General features: G+C 40.8%; 1 protein-coding gene across 4 annotated transcripts in view; it reads right to left on the bottom strand.

Moving 5' to 3' along the window:
* Positions 1-20,108, bottom strand: part of EML2 (EMAP like 2) — a 1,798,491-nt gene that overhangs the window by 430,300 nt on the left and 1,348,083 nt on the right. For all 4 annotated transcript variants that reach the window (XM_044085260.1, XM_044085417.1, XM_044085337.1 and 1 more), the window contains one exon: positions 8,111-8,242. In XM_044085260.1, coding sequence (XP_043941195.1) covers positions 8,111-8,242 — 132 coding nt within the window. The remainder of the gene's footprint in view (positions 1-8,110; positions 8,243-20,108) is intronic.

The raw sequence follows: 20,108 nt of genomic DNA, 5'->3' as shown, positions 1-20,108 counted from the left end.
TCTCTCGAGTAGAGCCACTGGAGTGATCCCCGGGGTGAATTTTCTATATTCCATCCACTCATCAAGATTTCTCTTGAAGAGGGCTAGTGAGGTGCTCTGCTTGACATGTATGGGAAGTCTATTCCATAGCAATGGCAGTCTCTGGGTTATGAACTTGTCCCTCTAGCATGTTCTGTTTGTGGTAATGAGGTTGAGGTCTCTGGCGCGTGTGGTGCGGAGGGATTGGGATTTCTTTAGATGTAGCATTTCTAACAAAGCTGGGTCAGACATGGCTTTGTAAGTCAAGCAGAGATTGCCTCTAAGAAGGCGATATGAGACAGAGAATAGTTGGAGTTTTTTGAGTCTGTCCATATAGGGACAAGTGTTTAAGGCCTAGGATCCTCTTTGTGAGGTACTTTTGTGGCCTCTCCAGTTGTTGCAGGTGTCTAGTGAGGTACATGCCAAATGGGGCATTGTACTCGGGTTCCCTATTAGAAGACTGAAGACACATTTTTTCGAATGCGTCTTAGTTGAACTGAAAACACTGAAACAGCAAAATATCAAAGTGCCTTTTAAGCAAATTCTTTCCCTGGGAAAGAATTTGCTTGGCCACTTTGTTACTTTGCCGTTTTCCAGCACTGTAGTGCGGTCTCAGAGTTGGTATATTTAAGAGGGGGTTTGGGGTGAAACTCCCCCACTTAATGTAATGTTTAAAGTGTTTTATTTTGTATTTTTTGTTTGTTGGAACAGCGATTTTTTTTCCCTTGGAAAAAAAATCACTGTTCTGACAGTTCAACATTGTTACATAGGGTAAATTAATCTAATATAGACCCTTGTACTCAATGATTGGCCTAATGAGGGAAGAGTAGAGGGAGACAATGACCTGTTTCTTCCTGGATGCAAAACCCTTACTAATGAGATGTGCCACATATGACTTTCTGACCACAGTGGCAATGTGGTGGTCAAAAGAGAGGTTGCTGTCAACCTGGGTTCCCAGATCTCTTATAATGCCTTCTATGTTCAGTGGACTACCATCAATGTGGTAATTCAAGGGAACTGGGTTTTTCCTAAAGGGGATGATGATATTTTGGCATTGAGCTTAAGGCCATGGTTCAGACACCAGTCGTTGGTCTCACTGAGACCTTTCTGTAGGATGTCAACATCACTTGGGGAGTTAATAATAGCTCCCAACTTGCAATCATCTGCAAACTGTGTCAGCCAGAGTCCCTTCATGTTGGCCTGGACTTCAGAGAAGTAGATAAACAGGAGAGGACTCAGGACCGAACCCTGTGGGACTCCACTCGTGACTGATTGGCAGTCTGACTTGGAGTCAGCTACTTTCACACTGTGGGTTCTATCTGTGAGCTAGTTTGAAAGACACCTAGTGATATAGGGGTTGATACCTAGCTTAGCAAGTTTTTCTATGATTCCTGAGTGGGGAATGGTATCAAAAGCCTTGGCCAGTTCAAGGTAGGCTGTATGAACCACCTTACCTTCATCCACAGCTCTGGTGACCGAGTCAAAGAAGTCAATCAAGTTGAGCAGGCATGATCTACCCTTCACAAAACCAAACTGTATAGGATCCAGAGTTTGGAGATTCCCTATATCCTTGTTCATTAGGTCCATGATGATGTGTTCCATAGCTTTGCATAGCAGACTCGTCAGGCTAATGGGGCAATAGTTCCCGGGGTCTGTAGTCGCTCCTCCTTTGTGGAGAGGGAAGACTGTAGCAGTGTGCCAATCAGTCAGGACAAAGCCTGAGATGAGGCTGTGATTAAAGAGGGCACACAGGTGAGGTGCCAGTTCACTCTGTAGTTCATGTAGAACACAGCCAGGGATAGTGTCAGGTCCCATAGAAGCTGTATTCTTGGCCTTGGACAGTGCTGTTTTAAGCTGTGAAGTAGTAATACTGGGTGCCTGGCAATCTGCTGGTATTGTGATTGGTCCTTTGGGGGGGGGGATAAAGTTAGAACTGAATCTGTTTGCCAGTATATTTGCAATATCTGTTGGCTCGGTATAAGAGATACCATTGTGCAGTAGCTCAGAGCAAATCTGGGTATTGCCACGGAGATTCTTTACATAACTATAGAAGGCCTTGTGGTTGTCTTTACTATCTGCTGCAGTTCTGTTTTCATAGCTAGCTTTAGAGGATTTGATGAGGGATCTCAACCTTTTGCTGAGGCTGATAAGGGAGTTTTACCAGTCTTGGGACTTCACCTTATTCAGCATCAGTTTCCTCCTTCTGTTGCACAGTTTGTTTACGGCGGGAGACCGCCAGATTGGCTTTTTTTTTTTTTTTTTCTGGAGGACAGTGTCTTAGCTCTATTGGGTGTGGTGAGATCTATGCATTTGTGTACATGCTCATACAGTGCGTTGGTGTATGACATGGTGGTCATGCAACTATTCTCCATCTGCATAGGTGCCGTGAAGTTAGCCACCTCTGTTTTTAGGAGGCCAAAGTTTACTTTGGAGAAGTTTTTCATGGTGGTTACCTTTGTTGGGAGGGTAGTAGGGATGTGGATTTCCAAGGTGATTAAATAATGACATACATTTGAGTTTCTGACTTCAAATCTTTCAGAAAATGTATATTAAAACAAATCCTGTTACTCACTTTCTAAGTTTATAAGAGCAATATTTAAAATATGACCCTATTTGTACCCCCATTTTGTCACGCTTTGTCCAGATTTTTTGCATTAACAGGTTGAGAGATACAACACCAGTTAATGATAATAATGAAAACAGTTAATGACATTAATAATGAAAACTCACAAGCTGCAACAGGTTGGATGTTACCTCCCAGTATTCTTCATTCATTAATTTCTACTTCCATTCTTCACCCTTTCATCGTTAATTCTGGAATACTACACAAACATCCTGTACAGTTTTCTCTGCAAAACCTCTTACTACTACCTTCTGATGTTTATCAAATCTATTGGGACGTCATGTAGCCTAGGAGGCCCAGGTACATCTCGGACTTTTATGACATTGGGAACACACAGTATTTAGGCAGGCAAAGTAACTAAACTAAAAGGGGGGGGGGGACAGTGCACCCTTTTGTTCCCAGTTCTTTAGTACTTTGTTCCAAGACTTGGATAACAGCATTTGCCTCAAAAGCCTGTAATTGCTATAGCAGTTCATTTGATTCCCGATTCAAAAAAGGAGTTGGATGCATAGACTATGGTCTCCTCTTAGTCTGGTCATAAACTGTGCTGGAAGAAAAGAACCCCATCCTGCTCCCTACGTCACATGAATGTGTCGATGTGTACAGTGCTCTGACGGAAAAATGCACTTAAGATGTAAAAACAAAAAAAAGCTCTTGCTAAACTCAACAAAGAAAAATGGACTGTGACCAAATCAACCAAAGCCAGATAGGATGTAAAATCTGCAACCCAGGCAAATGACAACCACAAAGCCTTCTTTAACTATGCTAAAAATCTTAGAAAAAATGCTCGGCAATGCAGACAGCTAACAATAAATGATATCTCATACTGAGTCTTCAAGGCATTATCAAAGGCTGAGAATGCTGTTTTGATGGGACTGGATAACATATCAGGCTGCTTACTGAACAGCCTAAAACAGGACCGGTCAGCCCCCCCACAAGAGGCTATTCAATGTCAGCCTCCAAACAGACTTTGTGCCAGATGAATGGGGGAAAGCAACTGTCACCCCCTTGCACAAAGGTGGTGCGTCAATGGACACAGAAAATTATAGACCCACAAGTCTGACCAGACTCATCTGTAAGGCTATGGAAAGGATCATTATGGAGTTAATAAATAAAGACACAGGTAAGCTACCAACTTTCAGGCCAAGCTAGTTATAAATTGTTAAACAGATCCTGCCTACTTTAATGTAGCTGTCATCTTTAAGAAGGTTATTAAAGCAAGGAATTAGGGCAAGTTAGGATATACTGCATATACAGAACTCGCAAAAGTGTTTAAGACCATCTAACACTCTGGTATTAAGGATCAGCATTTAGCAATGGATAGTTCTTTTCTATATACAACACATTAGACACCATAAACTGGCTCACAAATAGACCCCAGAAAATTAGGGTGGGCTGTTCTACCTCCATCAAAAGACCTGTCCCTAGTGGTGTACCCAAGGCTTCAGTCCCTGGGCCACTCCTCCTTGGCATTTACTTTCTTGGAGGTCAAAGCTATTTATTTATTTTATTTATTTCCAGTTTGATTACCGGGGAGGTCCACTGGGCTCAGAGATCCCATTTTCAGTGGAGACCTGGGGAGAAAAGCTCCATATTACATACAAGTAAACAAAAATAAAATTATACAAAGTAATGCAAAATGGAAAGACAATTCTTAACATATTTACATAATTGATTAGAGAACCATTTGTACAACATTTAAGTTGGTAGAGGCAAAATAATAGTGTTTACTTGGTTATAAGAGTCCACAATTGTAGAAAAACTGTTAATAGTTGTAGACTAATATTTGAAGGTTTGTAGTGCATATAAGTTTAGAAGAAATGGGAGAAATAAAGGTGGGAAGTACACTGTTAGTTGAACATACATTATAGTTTCTGGAGTATTCATAGAGAGAGATAGTTGAACAGTAGTAAAAGTGGAGTTCAAACATGGCAGGTGTGATTGCTGTAGTTAAACAGCATCAGCTAATATAGGTAGTTAGTAAAGAATACTGTTCTTAGAGGGTAGGAGATCGAGGACTATATACAGTACTTACATTATATACATTTAAGGTATAAATGTAATATTAATGTAATATTACATTAGATTCAGAGGGAGGCAGTTGTTTAAGAGGTTTAGAGTGAGGCAACTGTTTAGCAGAACAGCCTGGAGTGGAGGAATATGTAGAGAAGTTCCATGAGGGAGTATACATAGAGGCTTAGCAGGTTACGTAGGGAGAATACAGTTACATTTCCAATTATGGGAGAGGTAGGAGTGAAGCTGGGTTTTAAAGTATTCATAGTTTTCAGAGAGTCTAAGAGAAGAAGGGAGGGAGTTCCATTTTTTGGCTAAGGAAGAAGATAGGAGAAGCTGACCAGCAGGATGTTTTGGTTTATATACAGAGAAGAGATTCTGGTGGGCAGATCTTAGGGCTCTGTTAGGGGTATAAAAGGGTAAGATATTTGCTAAAGCAGGGCATGAAGTTTGTTTGAAAATTAATTTGTGGGCAGTAGTGCGTTGGAAGTAGTCAAGGTGGTTGGGTAGTTCTAGCCACTTTAGTAGGTGGAGAGATGGACAGTGGTGGGAGGAGTAGTTAGCTTTAGTTACTACTGTTAAAGAGTTTATAGTTGACCAAGTTTGCAGATGACTGTAAACTTGGTGCCATCATAAACTCCTCAGGGAAACCAGGATCCACTAAGAGGGCCTTTCCCAAAAAAAAGTAGGTGCTGTTAAAACCATGGATTAAAACTTAATGCCATGAAATGTATAACTGTATGTTACAGCAAGCCAAGAAGCCCCTTGTAACTATAACATTGACCACACATCCCTGAAAAATGATCCATTAGTTAGAGAGCTGGGAACCTATGTAGAAGACGGACTGTACTCCAGTGATCACATATCCACTATTGCAAGAAACTGCCTTTTCCATTGCACAGCTTGCAACTAAGGGAATGGTGTCCAGATCCAGTAACGTGGGTCATTCCACTGTACTCCACACTCATCAGGCTGATTAAGTATAATGCCCATTTTAGTTCATACCAGTCCTAATATCTGACACAATAAGAATGCACGGGCATTCGAGTTAAGAGAATCAAAAGTCTCTATATTATATCTGCAAACTGCCTCAAAGCCTTGTCCATCTTCTCACTGTCACACAGGCAAGTGAGCGATTTCTGCCTTGCATATACAGCCTTAACAGCCCCTATTCCGGTTTGACCTACAACACATTTGCAAGTGTAATGGGGGCATAACCACCAGCTGAAGAGATCTAAATCTGTTTTGCAACATAAATACAACATGTGCTAGTAAAGATATGTAGCACAGAGAATGCCACTTGTTTGAAATCATCTCCCTCACCACACAATACGAAGTACTTCTCTTATACTATTTCAAATGTAAATCTGGACAAATGGGTGGGTAACCACAAATTCACTCCTTGTTAAGCACCCAAACATGTAATTGTTCTCTCACCTCTGACTTAGCTGTACTTAGGAGCTAAAAAAAAACTTCATGGCAATGTATGATTTGTCTTATAAAGATCCTCACAGATTGACTGCCTAGTAAGTACCTATGAACATATACATTTCTTCTGTGGGTGGATGTGTGTGGGCTATGCTCTTGGCTCCCTCATTTTTTGGGGGGTGATACATGCTTTTATATCTAAACTGAGGTGATGTACGTGAATGCATTTCTTTGGTGGGGGACAGGGACGTGGTCCTACACTTGGATTACAGGAAGGTGGGTTGGTGCCCTTCGTGTGTGTGTGTGTGTGTGTGTGTGTGTGTGTGTGTGTATGTGCGTGTAGGTAATACTGGACTTGGATAATGTGCGTTGATAACATGTACTTTATGGGGTTGATGGCGGGATGAACTCCTGTGCTTGACTGAGATGTGCGTTGACAGAAACGAGAACAGTAAAAGTGTACTTGTATTTAATAAGTGGCTCCTTCTAGCTATAAGCACAGCTCAAAGGGACACTTAACGCAAAGGCAATGGATGAGCGTCAGACAAATTACTCAGTTATGAACAATCTGTTAAAGTAATTTGTTGCCTTTTGACAGAATGATTTCCAGAGGTTCATTTGTTATTCACCTATGATGAGCTTTATTGCAACAGAGAACATCCAAGTGGACACAAGATAAGCACTTTTGCCCATATTATATGAGTTTCCTTAGGTCTACAGAAATATTTTGCTATCCTGCAGCATCAATAGATACATCAAATCTAAGTACTGACAGCAGAGAGTTGTGTTCTAGCAGTCATAGATGTTTAAACATTGCATCTCACCTAGAAAATAAAAACTGAATAATCTACACATTCAGTCAACATTCAAGTGTTACTTAAAAAGCTAGGTAGATGCCCACTAAATGAACAAGAACACTGACACAGAAAACAAACTGGTAAAGAAAAGTATGCAGTGTTCACTAAAGAAGGAAAGCAGAGGCAATCTAATGGTAACTCAGTGAGGGGAATTTCAGACCAAGGGTTCTGCTGACTGCAATACATTGTGTTCTCCATAATATTATATCACCATAGCATAGCAGTCTCCATCAGGCCATCTTAGACTATAACAAATATGGAAATAACCACTCAATCTGAAGCAGGGACATCAGTATAATAAAAAATGATAATTATGACAAAACTGCCTTTTTTCTCTTTATAGATGATGTTGGTCTAGCTGAGAAAATTCGACAGCTTTACCCAGCTGTCCTAAATGCACAAACTCTTGACTGGCTTGCATATATCTAGTACTGCAAGTCATTGTTTTGGGGGCCCTATAAGGACTGTGACAATGATAGAACCAGAAGTGCACACAGATGTAAAATGACCAACTGCAAGCTATACCCATACTGTATGTCATTAAAAAGCAAGAAGTATCGCTTTTTAATCATGTAAAATGTGTTGTTTCCCCTTGAAGTACAACTGCCTTGTCTCATACACAAATGGTTCAAATAAAAAGTTGATAAAATAAATATTTTAAACACATTCTTCACCACTTGTATTGTGATTTTCCAAATAAAACTCAAAAACAGTCTGCACATTTGGGAAAAAAAAGACATGTTCAAACAGGTTCCTGCCTGTGGTTCTGAAAGACAGTCCCTGTACTCTTAATGACTGGTCCATCACAGCCACAGACAGGCACGGAAGGGGTTCTGAGCTTTGACAGACTGCCAGACATAGGCGAGCAAGGCAGTAGTACCCACATCAAGTAAGGCAGTGTGTTCTATGAACATCTACTGTTACAGGTGAGTAGGACTTGCACATCTGTACTTTCTAGTACTTTCAAACACGCACAAAAAACACCTTTACTGAAATGTGTGGTAGTAAAGGGGTCCCAATAATATGCTCTAGTCACTGATGGGTATTCTAATCATATTTAAGTTTTAAAATGTAACCGTCTGAAAAGAACAGATTTCATATTACGGTAACAAAATCTACACATATGAAAATACAATAGGTTTTAAAACTCGCCAACAAATTTTATACAAACCTCAATAAATTTACTCCAAAGAGGTTGATGTGTAGCAGTGTCCCACAGATGAATAAGTTTGTCCTGCCCAGCTGTCAAAAACTGTGCCATAGATGGATGACTATCAAGACCCCAGAGCTCATCAGAATGACCCTATAAAAATGAAAAAAATACACTGAACTGCAGATTGATCACAGGCAGACTAGAGAGACCATGTTTTACCTTTTCCTGTGAATACAACAGAATCCAAAGCAAATACAAGAAAAAAATTTCAAAGGTAAAGGAAACATTTTGTTAGAAAAAACAAAAGACTAAGACTACTAAGAAAATCTCCTATCCACAGCATTTGCAGAATTTAAATTCATAATGCCTCTATCAACACTATTAACTGGGTTACATACAAGAATCTATCAGTTGCAGCCTTGACGTTTCTTAACTGAAAGCCTGCTTTGCCATGTCTTCTGTAACTAACTTTTTATCTGAATTTTACTTATTTATTTACATACATTTGTTTACTAGGAAATTCCGACTGGACACGGGTCCTTTTTCAGCACAGGCCCGGGGAGAAAAGCTCCACAGGCAAGAGTAAATTGAGTTACAGTATTGAACATGACATACAATAACAGAGCAAATGGGTCCATAGTAAAAAACATACATTAATACAGCAATAGATACTTGTAACAATTTGAAAGAACAGAATAAAAAAAACTTAAGTAATTAAGCTGAAAACAGTAGCAGGTAATAAAAAGGAGAACTATATTATTTGGGATAGGAGTTTTTTTTTTTTTAGGTCGGGATTGGGGCGAGGACAGTCCTTTTTTAAGTGAGATGAGTACAGTCTTGAATTGACTGCTGGATGGTAAAGTGATTATTGGGGGGGGGGGTTGTTCCATAGTTTGGATATGGCACAGGAGGATAAAGCTTCTCCTGCAGAGTTTTTGGATTTGGTGACAAGAAGTAGATTTTTGCTGTTGGAGCATAGAGATCTAGAGGAGCAGTAAGTATGGAGAAGCTTTTGAAGTGACAGGATTTTATGAAGATGGTTTACTAGTCTGTGGGTGAATGAGAGTTGATTCAGTTGAAGAAGTTGTGGGAGTTCCGCCAGTCTAGTTCCCTAAGTGTGTTGCAGTGGCGGCTGCAATAGGATGCACCCATTGTGAATATGGCAAATTTTATTGTAGCAGGATTTGATCCTGTTTAGGTCAGACTGTCTAAGTTTGGTAGGTATAGGAGAAGTATAGAGTAAAGGTGGATATTAGTCGGGAATTGGCAACAGAAGTTCTGGCTGCCTTGGTAAGGTATTGTTTGTTTCTATATAGTGCACCAAGTTTTTGTGTACTTTTTTATGGTAAGTGATATGACAATCTCAAAAATGACTTCCACAATCTTCCACACCAAGAAGTTTGGTGTGATCTGATAGGGAGATGAAGTTACCGTCTTTGGCAAGAATATTGAAGTAGGTGGGAGTTTGGTTGGATTTGGAGGGTTGGAAGATAAGGAGTTTGGTCTTGCTAGGATTGAGTAGAAGATGGGTGTTTTATAGCCAGCTTTCTACTGATGAGAATGACTCATATGATCTTTTGAAGTTCTGGTAAAAGTGGGGGGACAGCAGATGAGGGTAGAGTCATCTGCATATTTTATGAGAGAAGCATGCTTGGTGGAGGTATATAGGAAGTTGGTGAAAAGGGAAAATAGTAGAGGACCAAGGATGGAGGCTTGCGGGACTCCAAGAGTAATGGGGAGACGAGGAGATTATCTTTCCAAACAACTGATGGTTTTCGGCCGGTCAAATAGCTGTGGAACCAGTTGGTGGCTGAGTAGGAAAAGGAAAGATTAGTGAGAAGAGAGAGTAGTATTTTGTATGATACCATGTCAAAAGCCTAAGAACAAACCATTGTTTTTATGATGAAGGATAGCGTTGGTGAAAGAGAGCAAAGCAGAAGTAGTGCTGTGATATGGCCTGAACCATGTTGGGTTTTGGAGACGAGATTGTTAGCTAGGAGGTGGTTGAATAACTGAGAGTTAATGCATTTCTCAAGGATCTTGGAGAGTGGGGAGAGGATAGCCAGAGGGTGGTAAGTCGGGGAGCCTCCTTTGTGGAGGGGAATGATGCGTGAGATTTTCCAAAGAGAGGGTACATCTCTTTCTGACATGGAGTGGTTAATTAATATGGAAATTGGATAGGCTTGGGTGTCAGATGCAATTTTTAGGTATTCAGAGGGAAGGTTGTCAGCTGTGAGTTTTGTGGGCTTGAGTTTTGTGGCTTAAGTTTTGTCAGGGGTCTTTTCACATAGGACGTGTGTACTAAGGAAAATTCAGAAGAGGGAGGTAGAAAATTAGGGCTGGGAGTGGGAGGAGTGGATGAGGGGATTTGTTGTTTTGCCAAGGATAGAACGGTTTCAGTGAAATGTTTGTTGAAAGAGTCAGCAATACTGCTGGAGGAGGAGGGGATGATAGGTGGTGGGGTGTCCACTTTACCTGTATAGAGTTTTCTGTGGACCAGAATTGCTTAGGGCTGTGGTGGGAGGAGTTTAGGGTGGTCTGATAGTAAAGAGCTTTGTCTGTTTTTATTTGTTGTTTGATCTTACTGCACAATTCAAGGAATGATTACCTAGCGGAGGGGGGTTTATTAGGTGCCAGTGATCCCAGGCTTTATCTCTGATTTTCATTAGTCCTTGGATTTTTATTTGGAGCCAGGGGGAGCTTATAGTTTTGACTCTGGCATATTTTAGGGGAGCGTGGGTGTTTAAGATGTTGAAGAAGGTGCTACTGAAGAAGTGGACGTCTTCATCTAGATTAAGGTATTTTAGTGGTGTCCAATTACAGTTTTGGAGGGGAGAGATGAAAGAGTGGGGGTTTAATTTTGCTTTGTTACGGATTTGTCTATGGATGATGAGATTTGCACTTTTAGCATGGTGATTTAGGAGGAATGTAGGGGAGTGGTCACTGAGGCTGTCAGGTAGACAGACAGTTATGTAGGAATGAGGACCTTTGTTAACTAGTATCCAATAGAGGATGGTATGATTGTTGGGGTTTTTATTTATACGAGTGGGTGATTGTATTAACTGAGAGAAACCACATAGATTTAGGTGTATGGCTGGGTAGTCCTTACTACAAGATAGCCAATTGATATTAAAGTCACTAAGGATGATGGTTTCTTGTGGTAGAGAAAGACTGGCCCAGTTCAGGAGGTTTTCTAGGGGAGGTATATTTTGACCTGGAGGGAAGTAGCAGATGATGATGTTGATAGTTTTATTTGGGTTTAGTTTGAGGTGGCATACAAGATTTCTTTATTTCCAATCAGGGGAGCTGATTTGTTGAAAGTTTGGATGTTGAGGTGGTGTTAAAACATAATTGCTATACCGCCCCCTTTTTTGGATAGTCTATCTGTGCGGAGGATGCTGTAGCTGGAGGGGAGTATTTCCTCACTTTTGATGTGAGGTTTGAGCCAGGTTTCTGTTAGGATGAGAATATCAGGGGAGTCTAGTTTTATGGTGGCATGTAGGTCTTAGGTTTTATTACATATGCTTCTAATGTTTAGACACAAGATGAGGAGGTCAGATTTTTTTTTTTTTTGTTGGCAGTGGATTAGAGAGTAGGGGGAGATATTTTGAAGAGAGTTTGAGGTGGGGTTTAAGGTGGTGAGGCCAGGGTTTGGGTGGATGTTGCCACTGAGTGTTATTTTAGAGAAGGAAGCAAATATTAGTTTAGTATAGATAGTAACAAACCTGTGATATTTTAAGGATATTTTTTGTTTAAATGTTGTGGATATTTGGTATATGAGTGAGTGTACTGGGATGTAGTTTTCGGTGGCCGGGGAAGTGTAGTTGTAGAGAGGGTGTTGGAAGGAAGTTGCTGTGAGGGTGTAGCGAAACTGGTTGGGAGTGATTACAGTGTAGTCCTGGTATGATGTTAAGTGAGCAAAAAGAATGCAGGTAAGAATTGAAATCATGTTAGTTAGCATGAGTGTGTCAGTTTAGATGTGTGGTAGTGGAAAGGAGGGTGTTGTATGGGGGTGGTGGGGTTTGGACATTTGTTCTGATTGGTGTCAAATGGTGGGAGTGGTTGTAGGCCAAGATAAATTTAGATGTAGTGGGGTGGGTGGAATTTGGGGGCAGTTCCCTTCAAACACATCTCCATTACAACTAAACTGTCCTCCCCAGTTGACCAGTCTCCTTTCTCACACGACATTGCTAGTAGTCTGCTCCATTCCCATTAAGAATGAACACGTATATTCTGGAGACATGCTGTTTTCTTCAACCCAAGCTGAACTCTACATAAGCTTATATTTAAGGGTGTGAAGTGTTAAATGAAGATAATAACCAAATACATGCAACTTCAAACATATTTAAGTAGCTAAGGATACAGCTGTGTACTATTAATTTAAAAATATGTGCAATCCTTTATGAGAAAACTACCCTTTCATGGGAATTTACCTTGCTACATATTCTTCCACCTGGTCTGACAAAACGTCCGACTTGCATTTTAATCACATTATTTACTCTAATTAAACTTTATATTATACTAAACTGGAAGGATAGGTCTTCACATACCTGGAAAGGCTTCAAACATATAGCAATTAATTACTTACCAGCTTATAAACGTTTAAAGTTTAATCTAAAAGCTTCTCTGTGTTTTATTGAATACTGGAATATATTATGTGACCTTACTTACTCACTACTTTTCCCCTACTCTCTTTTGTTCATTTCTGACTGGACCTCAAATTTTGTCAGTATCTATTTGATTAAACTGTTTTATTATTCTTAAAATAAAGTATATACTATCCATCGTTCGGTTTAATAGCACTTTTTTAAATATTTGGGTATACAGTTTGTTAAGTTTATTGACGTTATACTTGTGTCTTTACTCGTCCACTGTTTTGATGTTTTTGGCCTAACAACTGATGTATTTGGAGTTGTTATTGTATCTTTTAAAAAAATTTTGAATAAAGATTATGGAAAACAATATGCTCAATTCTAACAATATAATGCTCTAACACCATTTAGCAGACATCGGCATGCAAGCTCTACTCTTAAATGAGTGCAGTCGGTAACGTGAATTGCAGTACGGATGACCAGTCGAATCGTACGCATAAGGATGTGAGAAAAGGAAAAGGATTCTTACTCCTCCTCCTCTAATCTCAATCACTTTACTGGAATAAAGACAATCAGCAAATGCCTCCAGCCTTAAAAATTACGACACTTTTTTCACTTGATGTAGTACTCCTGTTTTGACAAGTCCAGCCCAAACAGTGACAACAAGTGCACTGGTGGGGACCAGTCTGTTCGATTTTTAACATGTAGTCAAGAAAATAATTTCACTTTGCTATCTCAGCATTTCCTGCATCCTCATCCAGTTAAACTGTTTACTGCAGACTCACCTTACCAAATACCTGTTCCACATACATGTACCACCCACAGCTATAGGACTACATGCATTCACCCTGGAACTCCACAGCCTTCTGATTAAGTGCCACAGTAAATCCAGCAGGATATTTAGCCAATAAACTGATCACAAATTTTATTTTTATTTTAATATTCTGTTCTCATAATGCCAGTATAGCAACTATGGAACATGCATCATAATGTTACTTTTGTTGTATAATCCTGTCTACAAAGACAATATCAGGGAGTGTCTGCAGAAATGATCGGTAACCGAATATTTTGACATTAAACTCACAGTTCAGAATGTTTTGCAAATAAACTCAATTTGTGGTATGGGGTTCAAAAATATATGGGTTGAATACAAGTTCATTATACCTTGTTTTGGCTTTCATACAGCTGAAAACAAAGCTAATGTTCACCTCTGCTACTTTCCTGGGGGCTGCCTTTGTTGACATATATTAGGGAATTTTTTCTAGCAATGAGCTGCAGAGGGGGCACATACTAATAATCTGACTATGAACAAAGTGAACTGCGTACATTTGCAGCTGATATGCTTGCTGACATAGTGGGCAAGATGGGGAGTACTGTCTGGTGGGGGGTATGGGTCTACCCAGCACATGCCATGGCTCCTGACTAATGCCAGTAGGTAGACATTATGAAAACGGGAAACTGTTAGTGCAGGGAAAATATGGGCATAACCACCTAAGTCATTAACACTAGCACTTGTTTCCATGAGAAGTACTAAACACAAGCTGTTAGAGGAGCACAAATGTTCCATACAGTGACACTGGTGCTCACCATCATCATCACTGGAGGGGACAGCTTATGGCCCTATATAAAAATAGCTCTTATTGCTACAATGCCAGTTAATGTACCAAACTTTCCAATGTTTGCCCAGATTATGAGCCCACCAGATGATTCTTAACCTATGGGACTTGTAAGGGGATTCCCTGTGCCCCCCCCCAAATGAATGGGCTCAAGTCCAATAGGGGGATGGAGAAAGTCAGCAGGCAGTGTGTGTGTGTGTGTGTGGGGGGGGGGGGGGTACAAGCAGAAAACAAAATCTACAAATACCTTCTTCAGCAGTGACCCAGACCATCTAGATTATAACCAGAAAAGTTATAAACTCTGCTGGGTGACTGGAACAGCAAAGAGTGATGCCCTTCACTAAATGACTAAAATGGACACAAGAAAGCTAAACATATTCCCAAGCTTCTGCCTTCTCGTACCTAAGAGGACTATTATGCAAAAGCACATAAGCTAAAACAAGTACAATGGCCAAAGACCCATGCAGGTGACAGCAAGATAAATGGGGAAATTAAATCTTTCCCATCCCTAGGCTCTTCCTGCAGCATTGCTAGGTATCCTCATGTATTACCAGGCCAGATAAGACCATAGCCGGCCTTAGGCATAGGCCAACTAGGCGGCCGCCTAGGGTGCCACTCTAGCAGGGGCACTTTTCCAATGAAATGGATGGTGTAAATAGACCAGGATAAGGGCACCAGGTGGTGTGGTATGGGGGGAATGCTGTGGAGCCCTTTTGCTTAGGGCACCACTTGACCCAAGGCCAACCCTGGATAAGACATATAAATTTCAAAAACACGTCCATTCTGGACCTTCTTTCTAAGAGACCATGCAAGCATCTTCTATGGGAAGGGACACTCGTAAAACCTGCCCAAACCACCTCAGTTGCCTTATTTAAACAAGGAGAGTACAGGTGTGCAAGTTGAATTTACCATAACAGTAGATGTTCAAATGATCACTGCTGCAGTGGCCTTAGCTATATGGGTTATATCATGCCAAGGATCTAACAGCCAGCCAGCTTCCAAAGCTTCAGGGCACCTTCCACATGCCCAAAATGTCAAGCAGCTTGAGCTGAGCTGACTAAAAAACAATTGATCACACAAAGCCCTTCAGATCTTTCCAGAACAGAGGGAGGCTGAGCCCTGAAAAGACAAGGATATGGATAACAAAATGTAAATGTCCACATCCTGACATGGGAGTGGCTACTGCAGCAGTGATCATACGCACATCTATTGTTAATGCAAGTTCAACTTACACAACTTTACTATGTTCTTTATTTTGATCACTGCTGCTTAGCTATACGAATAGACTACCATAGCTAACTATATTTGAGAGGTGGAAGGAGAAGGGTCCAGGAGCCCCTGGAGAATGGTCCTAGCGAAGAAATCCAGCTTACAGTGCTTTGTAAAAGTATGTACAGAGAACCAAGTAGTAGCTTCTAGAATCCAACCCCTTCCAAAAATCCAAAGAAGCCAAGGTCCTGCAGGAATAGGAATATATTTGTCATGGTGAGTACAACAAAAGATAACCTTAGACAACCATTTGGAAACTGTCTGGCTTTGACACAGTTTGCCCCTTCTTACTATTGCAAGAAATGAACAATTCTTCTGATGATCTGAAAGATTTAGTTCTGTCAAGATAGTAGCCAAGTTGTCTATGGACATCCAAGGTATGCAGCACCCTTTCTCCCTCATTTTTAGGTTCAGGAAAGAAACAGGGAGATGGATAGTTTGATAAAGTACACTTAGATGTCACTTTAGGCATATAAGAAGGATTATTTTTCAAAGAAACCCTGTCTTGTGATAAATGGAGTAGGGTTGACTCACCATAAGAGCTTGCAACTCCCTTCTTGCAGAGGTCAGAGCAATCAGTAAAACTGTTTCCATGTTAAGAACCTCAAGTCAGCCAAATTGCCTGGTTCAAATGGAGAAAGTGTTAGTTTCTTTAACACAATTTAAGATCCCAAGGAGGGGTCACAGATTTACTTGGAGGCCTGTTATGCAACACCCCTTTCAAGAACATTTTGACATGTGGCTGCATTGAAAGAGAATGATGCTGAAATTACTGAAAAATGAATCTTGATGGAGGAATAAGAAACAGGATGGGTTAGGATAGTAACTCACACAAATATGGTAAAGCCAGAGAACAACTAGCCCTGAATAGGTGCTGGTTATGTTGTTGGCATCAACTAGACCTTTTACATTTGCTAATGTATGATTTTCTAGTAGCGGGTTTTCTTGTCTCCCTTAGTACCTACTGCATGTCCTCAAAAACAGATGTCTAAAAAGAATCAAGACCCTGTCATCCAGGCAGTCAACTGAAGATGACTGATGTTGGGGTGCATCAGACAACTCTGTTCTTGTGAGAGAAGATCCATTCTGTGAGAAAGCTTGGGGTAACTGCCCATGGCCATTTCCAAAAGATGGGAGAAGCACAGTTGCCTGGGTCAGAAGGGAGTCACCACAATTATCTTTGGTGATTCCTTCTAAACCTACAGAAGTACCCTGGATATTAAAAAAAGGTGGAAAGGCATACAGGAACATTCTTGTCCAAAGAAAAGTAAAAGCATCTGTACTCCAGGCCTTCTTACATGCAGTTCTGGAACAGACTTTTTGCCAATTGAATGTTCAGAGAGGAGGCAACGAGATCTACTAGAGTAATTCCCCCACAGATGGATCAAATCTTGCAAAACCCCCTGATCTAGTTTTCATTCATAAGTGTCTGCCCTAGTCCAGCTCAGCTAGTCTCCCACACAGTTTTTCTCTGATGATGCCTGCAGAGTGAGATTGTGCTGTGAAGCTACATCCCCAGCTAATATATCTAGTCTGCAAAGGGGGGTATGGCCTGGTCCCCCCCCCTTGCTTGTTGATGTAACCACTTGAAGAGGTCCAGGGGACCAAGGATGTCTCACAGAATTTAGTGCCTTGATCAGGGCAAACATCATCTTGATATTTATGTGTGTATGTCTGTCCTTGGTGAACCAAACCCCAAGCAAGTTCATCTCTACTGAAACTGCTCCCCAAGAAAAGACTGAAACATCTGTAGCAAATGACTGCTTTGAGGCAGGAAGGGAGAAAGGAAGACCTTGATTTAAGGACATCTGTTCTCTCCACTGAGCGATTTCTCAACCACAGTATGAAAAGATAAAGGGTACTGATGCTGGGACCAAAGATTTCAAATACCACTACATCTTTCTGATGTGGTGTCCTATCAGGGGTATCATAGGATTCATAGATGCCATGAGACCAAATTCCTGAGGTATTCCCTCTCAGTGAGTGAAGTCTGAGTGGAAAACCTTAAAATAAGATTTAAATAAAGATCTATATTTTCCTGGGGGGGGGGGGGTTCTTTGAACTGAGGTGTTTAGCTGACATCCCAGAAACACAATCCTGTGCGAGGGGGTCAAGAAAGACTTTTTGAATGTTCTCTTGGAATCCCAGCTTGTGCAAGAGATCTCTCACCTAAGAGAGAGATTCATGACATTTTGAAAAAGACTCTGCAAAGACAAACAAGTCATCTAAATACAAAATAAAATGTGGAAACCTTGTAGCCTGCAATGAGCTATAACTGTAGCTAGACACTTTGCAAACACTCTTGCTGCAGCTGATAGCCCAATGGGTAAGGCAGAGAATCGATAATGTCTTCCAGACACAAATCCTTAAGAACCTCCTGAAGTGTGGATGAACAGGAATGTGATGAGCATCTTTTAAATCTAATGTTACCAAGAAACTTGAAAGAGGAAGAGAAGGCAACAGGTTGTGAAGTGGCATCATTTTAAATTTGGGTACTACTAAAAACAGGTTTAGGAAAGAAAGATCCAGAACTGACAAAATGTGATGAACAGGTGGAAACATAATAATCAGATTTGCAGGACGAGGAATGACCCCCTGGAAAATAGGACTTTCCTCCCACTGTCATGATTTTCAGAACCCACTTCCCTGAAACAATTTGTTGTCAAAGAGAAAAACGGAGATTCAAATGTTCTGGAAAGGAAAGAGGGCCAGGGCAGGAGGGGGTCACAAGGTCTCCTGAATAGCCATTTAGACTTGAAGTGCCATTGGTTTTGCAAGGTATGAGACTTCTTTTTGGAACGTCCTTGTTACTGCTACCTAAACATCTGCCTGAATTCTGTTGAGACTGTTTATTCTGTTTTTTGACAAAAATAGATGAAGAGAAAGAAAATCCCTTAGACAATTTGGAAAATGAGGGATAAAAAAATCTTAGAGATTCCCTGGAACAGCTTTGCCTCTTTCATCACTTTGTGATCACCTCAGTAGCAGAGGGGCCAAACACAAACTCTATCCAAAGGAAAATTTAAAATCTCATTTTTAATTTCTGGAAGGTTCTGAGAACGCAGCCAAGCAAACCTCCTTAAACTGCACCAGTGGTCATAGCCTTGGAAGAAGCATCAATAGAGTCATATACACACTGCAAACAATAAGTGCGACCTGTGCAATAGAATCAACTTAGTTATTTAAACCAGATTTTTCTTCACAAGAATAAACTGTAGATAATACATTCCTTATACTTTCACAATATGTCAGAATCAACTTTAACATACGAGCCTGACAATTTAAAATTCTGAAATTCAAAGCTGCAGAAGTCTACACTTTTTCCCATACCTATCAATTTTCCCATCCTTATTAGAAAGAGTAGGATTAGAATTAACTTGCTTAAACGCAGAGGACTCAACTAAAACTGTAGCTGCTGGGTCAGGTTTGGGAATAGTGTATAAAAACATAAGACTAAAATAACTGTATACATCCTATCTGCCTTTAAGGGACAAATGACTATCAGGAAAACTGCAGGCAGTACGAGACAAATCCTCTAAAGCAGACAGGACAAGAGAAATGGGTATAAGTTCTGGAAAATCCCTCTGTAGCAATTCATAGTACAGTAAGACGCTGCCCGGTTCGATTCACAGCTAGAGCATCTTCTGCGTGGAGACATGTGTGAATGGGCATACCTTCGTTGAAGGTTGTGCATCAGGGCTGGTAACTCAGCACGTAAAAATGAACTACCAATCATTAGCGGACCGGAGTTCCGCTGTGGCGACCCCTAACCGGGAAAAGCTGAAAGAGACAAACAATATGAAGGAATAAGAAACTTCAGTGTTTTCCCACTGAAAACACTGGGACATTCTACTAAGTGCCTCAGTGAAACAGAAACTCCCACAAGGAGAATCAGAAAGTGAAATACCCTCTGAATCACAAAACCCAGACTCCATACCTTCATCAATGTTCAGATTAATCTCTTCAAGAAAGGAGGGATTTTTCTTTCTTTTACCAGAAACAACTCTACAAGAAGGATTACTAGCCTGAGCCAGTACCAACTGCTCCTATCCAAAGAAATTTGAGGAGGAGTAGATACATGCTTTGTTTTATGTTTCTTTTTGACAGGAAAATGGTGCCAACCGGGTTAATAATGGCAGCTGCTGCTTCTCCTGGAACTGACACAGCATTCAGACAAGAAAACCTTCCCTGTTCCCTCTCCCAGGGAAGCCACAAAGGACATGGTTAACCCTCAGTCCACAGTGGCTGCAGGTGCTAATTCAATCCATCTCTTGACTGGACATTCTCAACTCCACCAGTTTTCCTTCCCATCTCTCCCAAATATTCGTTACCATATCATTCTACTTTGCTAACAAACCCTGTGATCTGTCCGCCTTGTCCCTCTCTGCTTTTCATGCTACTTTGGCTTCAGCTCTCAATGTGTATCCTACTATTCATCTGAAGCACTTGATCACCCCCAGCGCCCTTAGCTGCTCTGCCTTCACTACTGTACAGAAATTCAGATTCCAAAACTGGTTTCTACACCTTACTTTCTGTTGT

The sequence above is a fragment of the Protopterus annectens genome, chromosome 1.part0 (assembly GCF_019279795.1).
Source record: "Protopterus annectens isolate FY-2018-M chromosome 1.part0, PAN1.0, whole genome shotgun sequence".
Taxonomy (NCBI): domain Eukaryota; kingdom Metazoa; phylum Chordata; order Ceratodontiformes; family Protopteridae; genus Protopterus; species Protopterus annectens.
The sequence above is the reverse complement of the archived record's forward strand: the minus strand, read 5'-3'. Positions and strand labels throughout refer to the sequence as shown.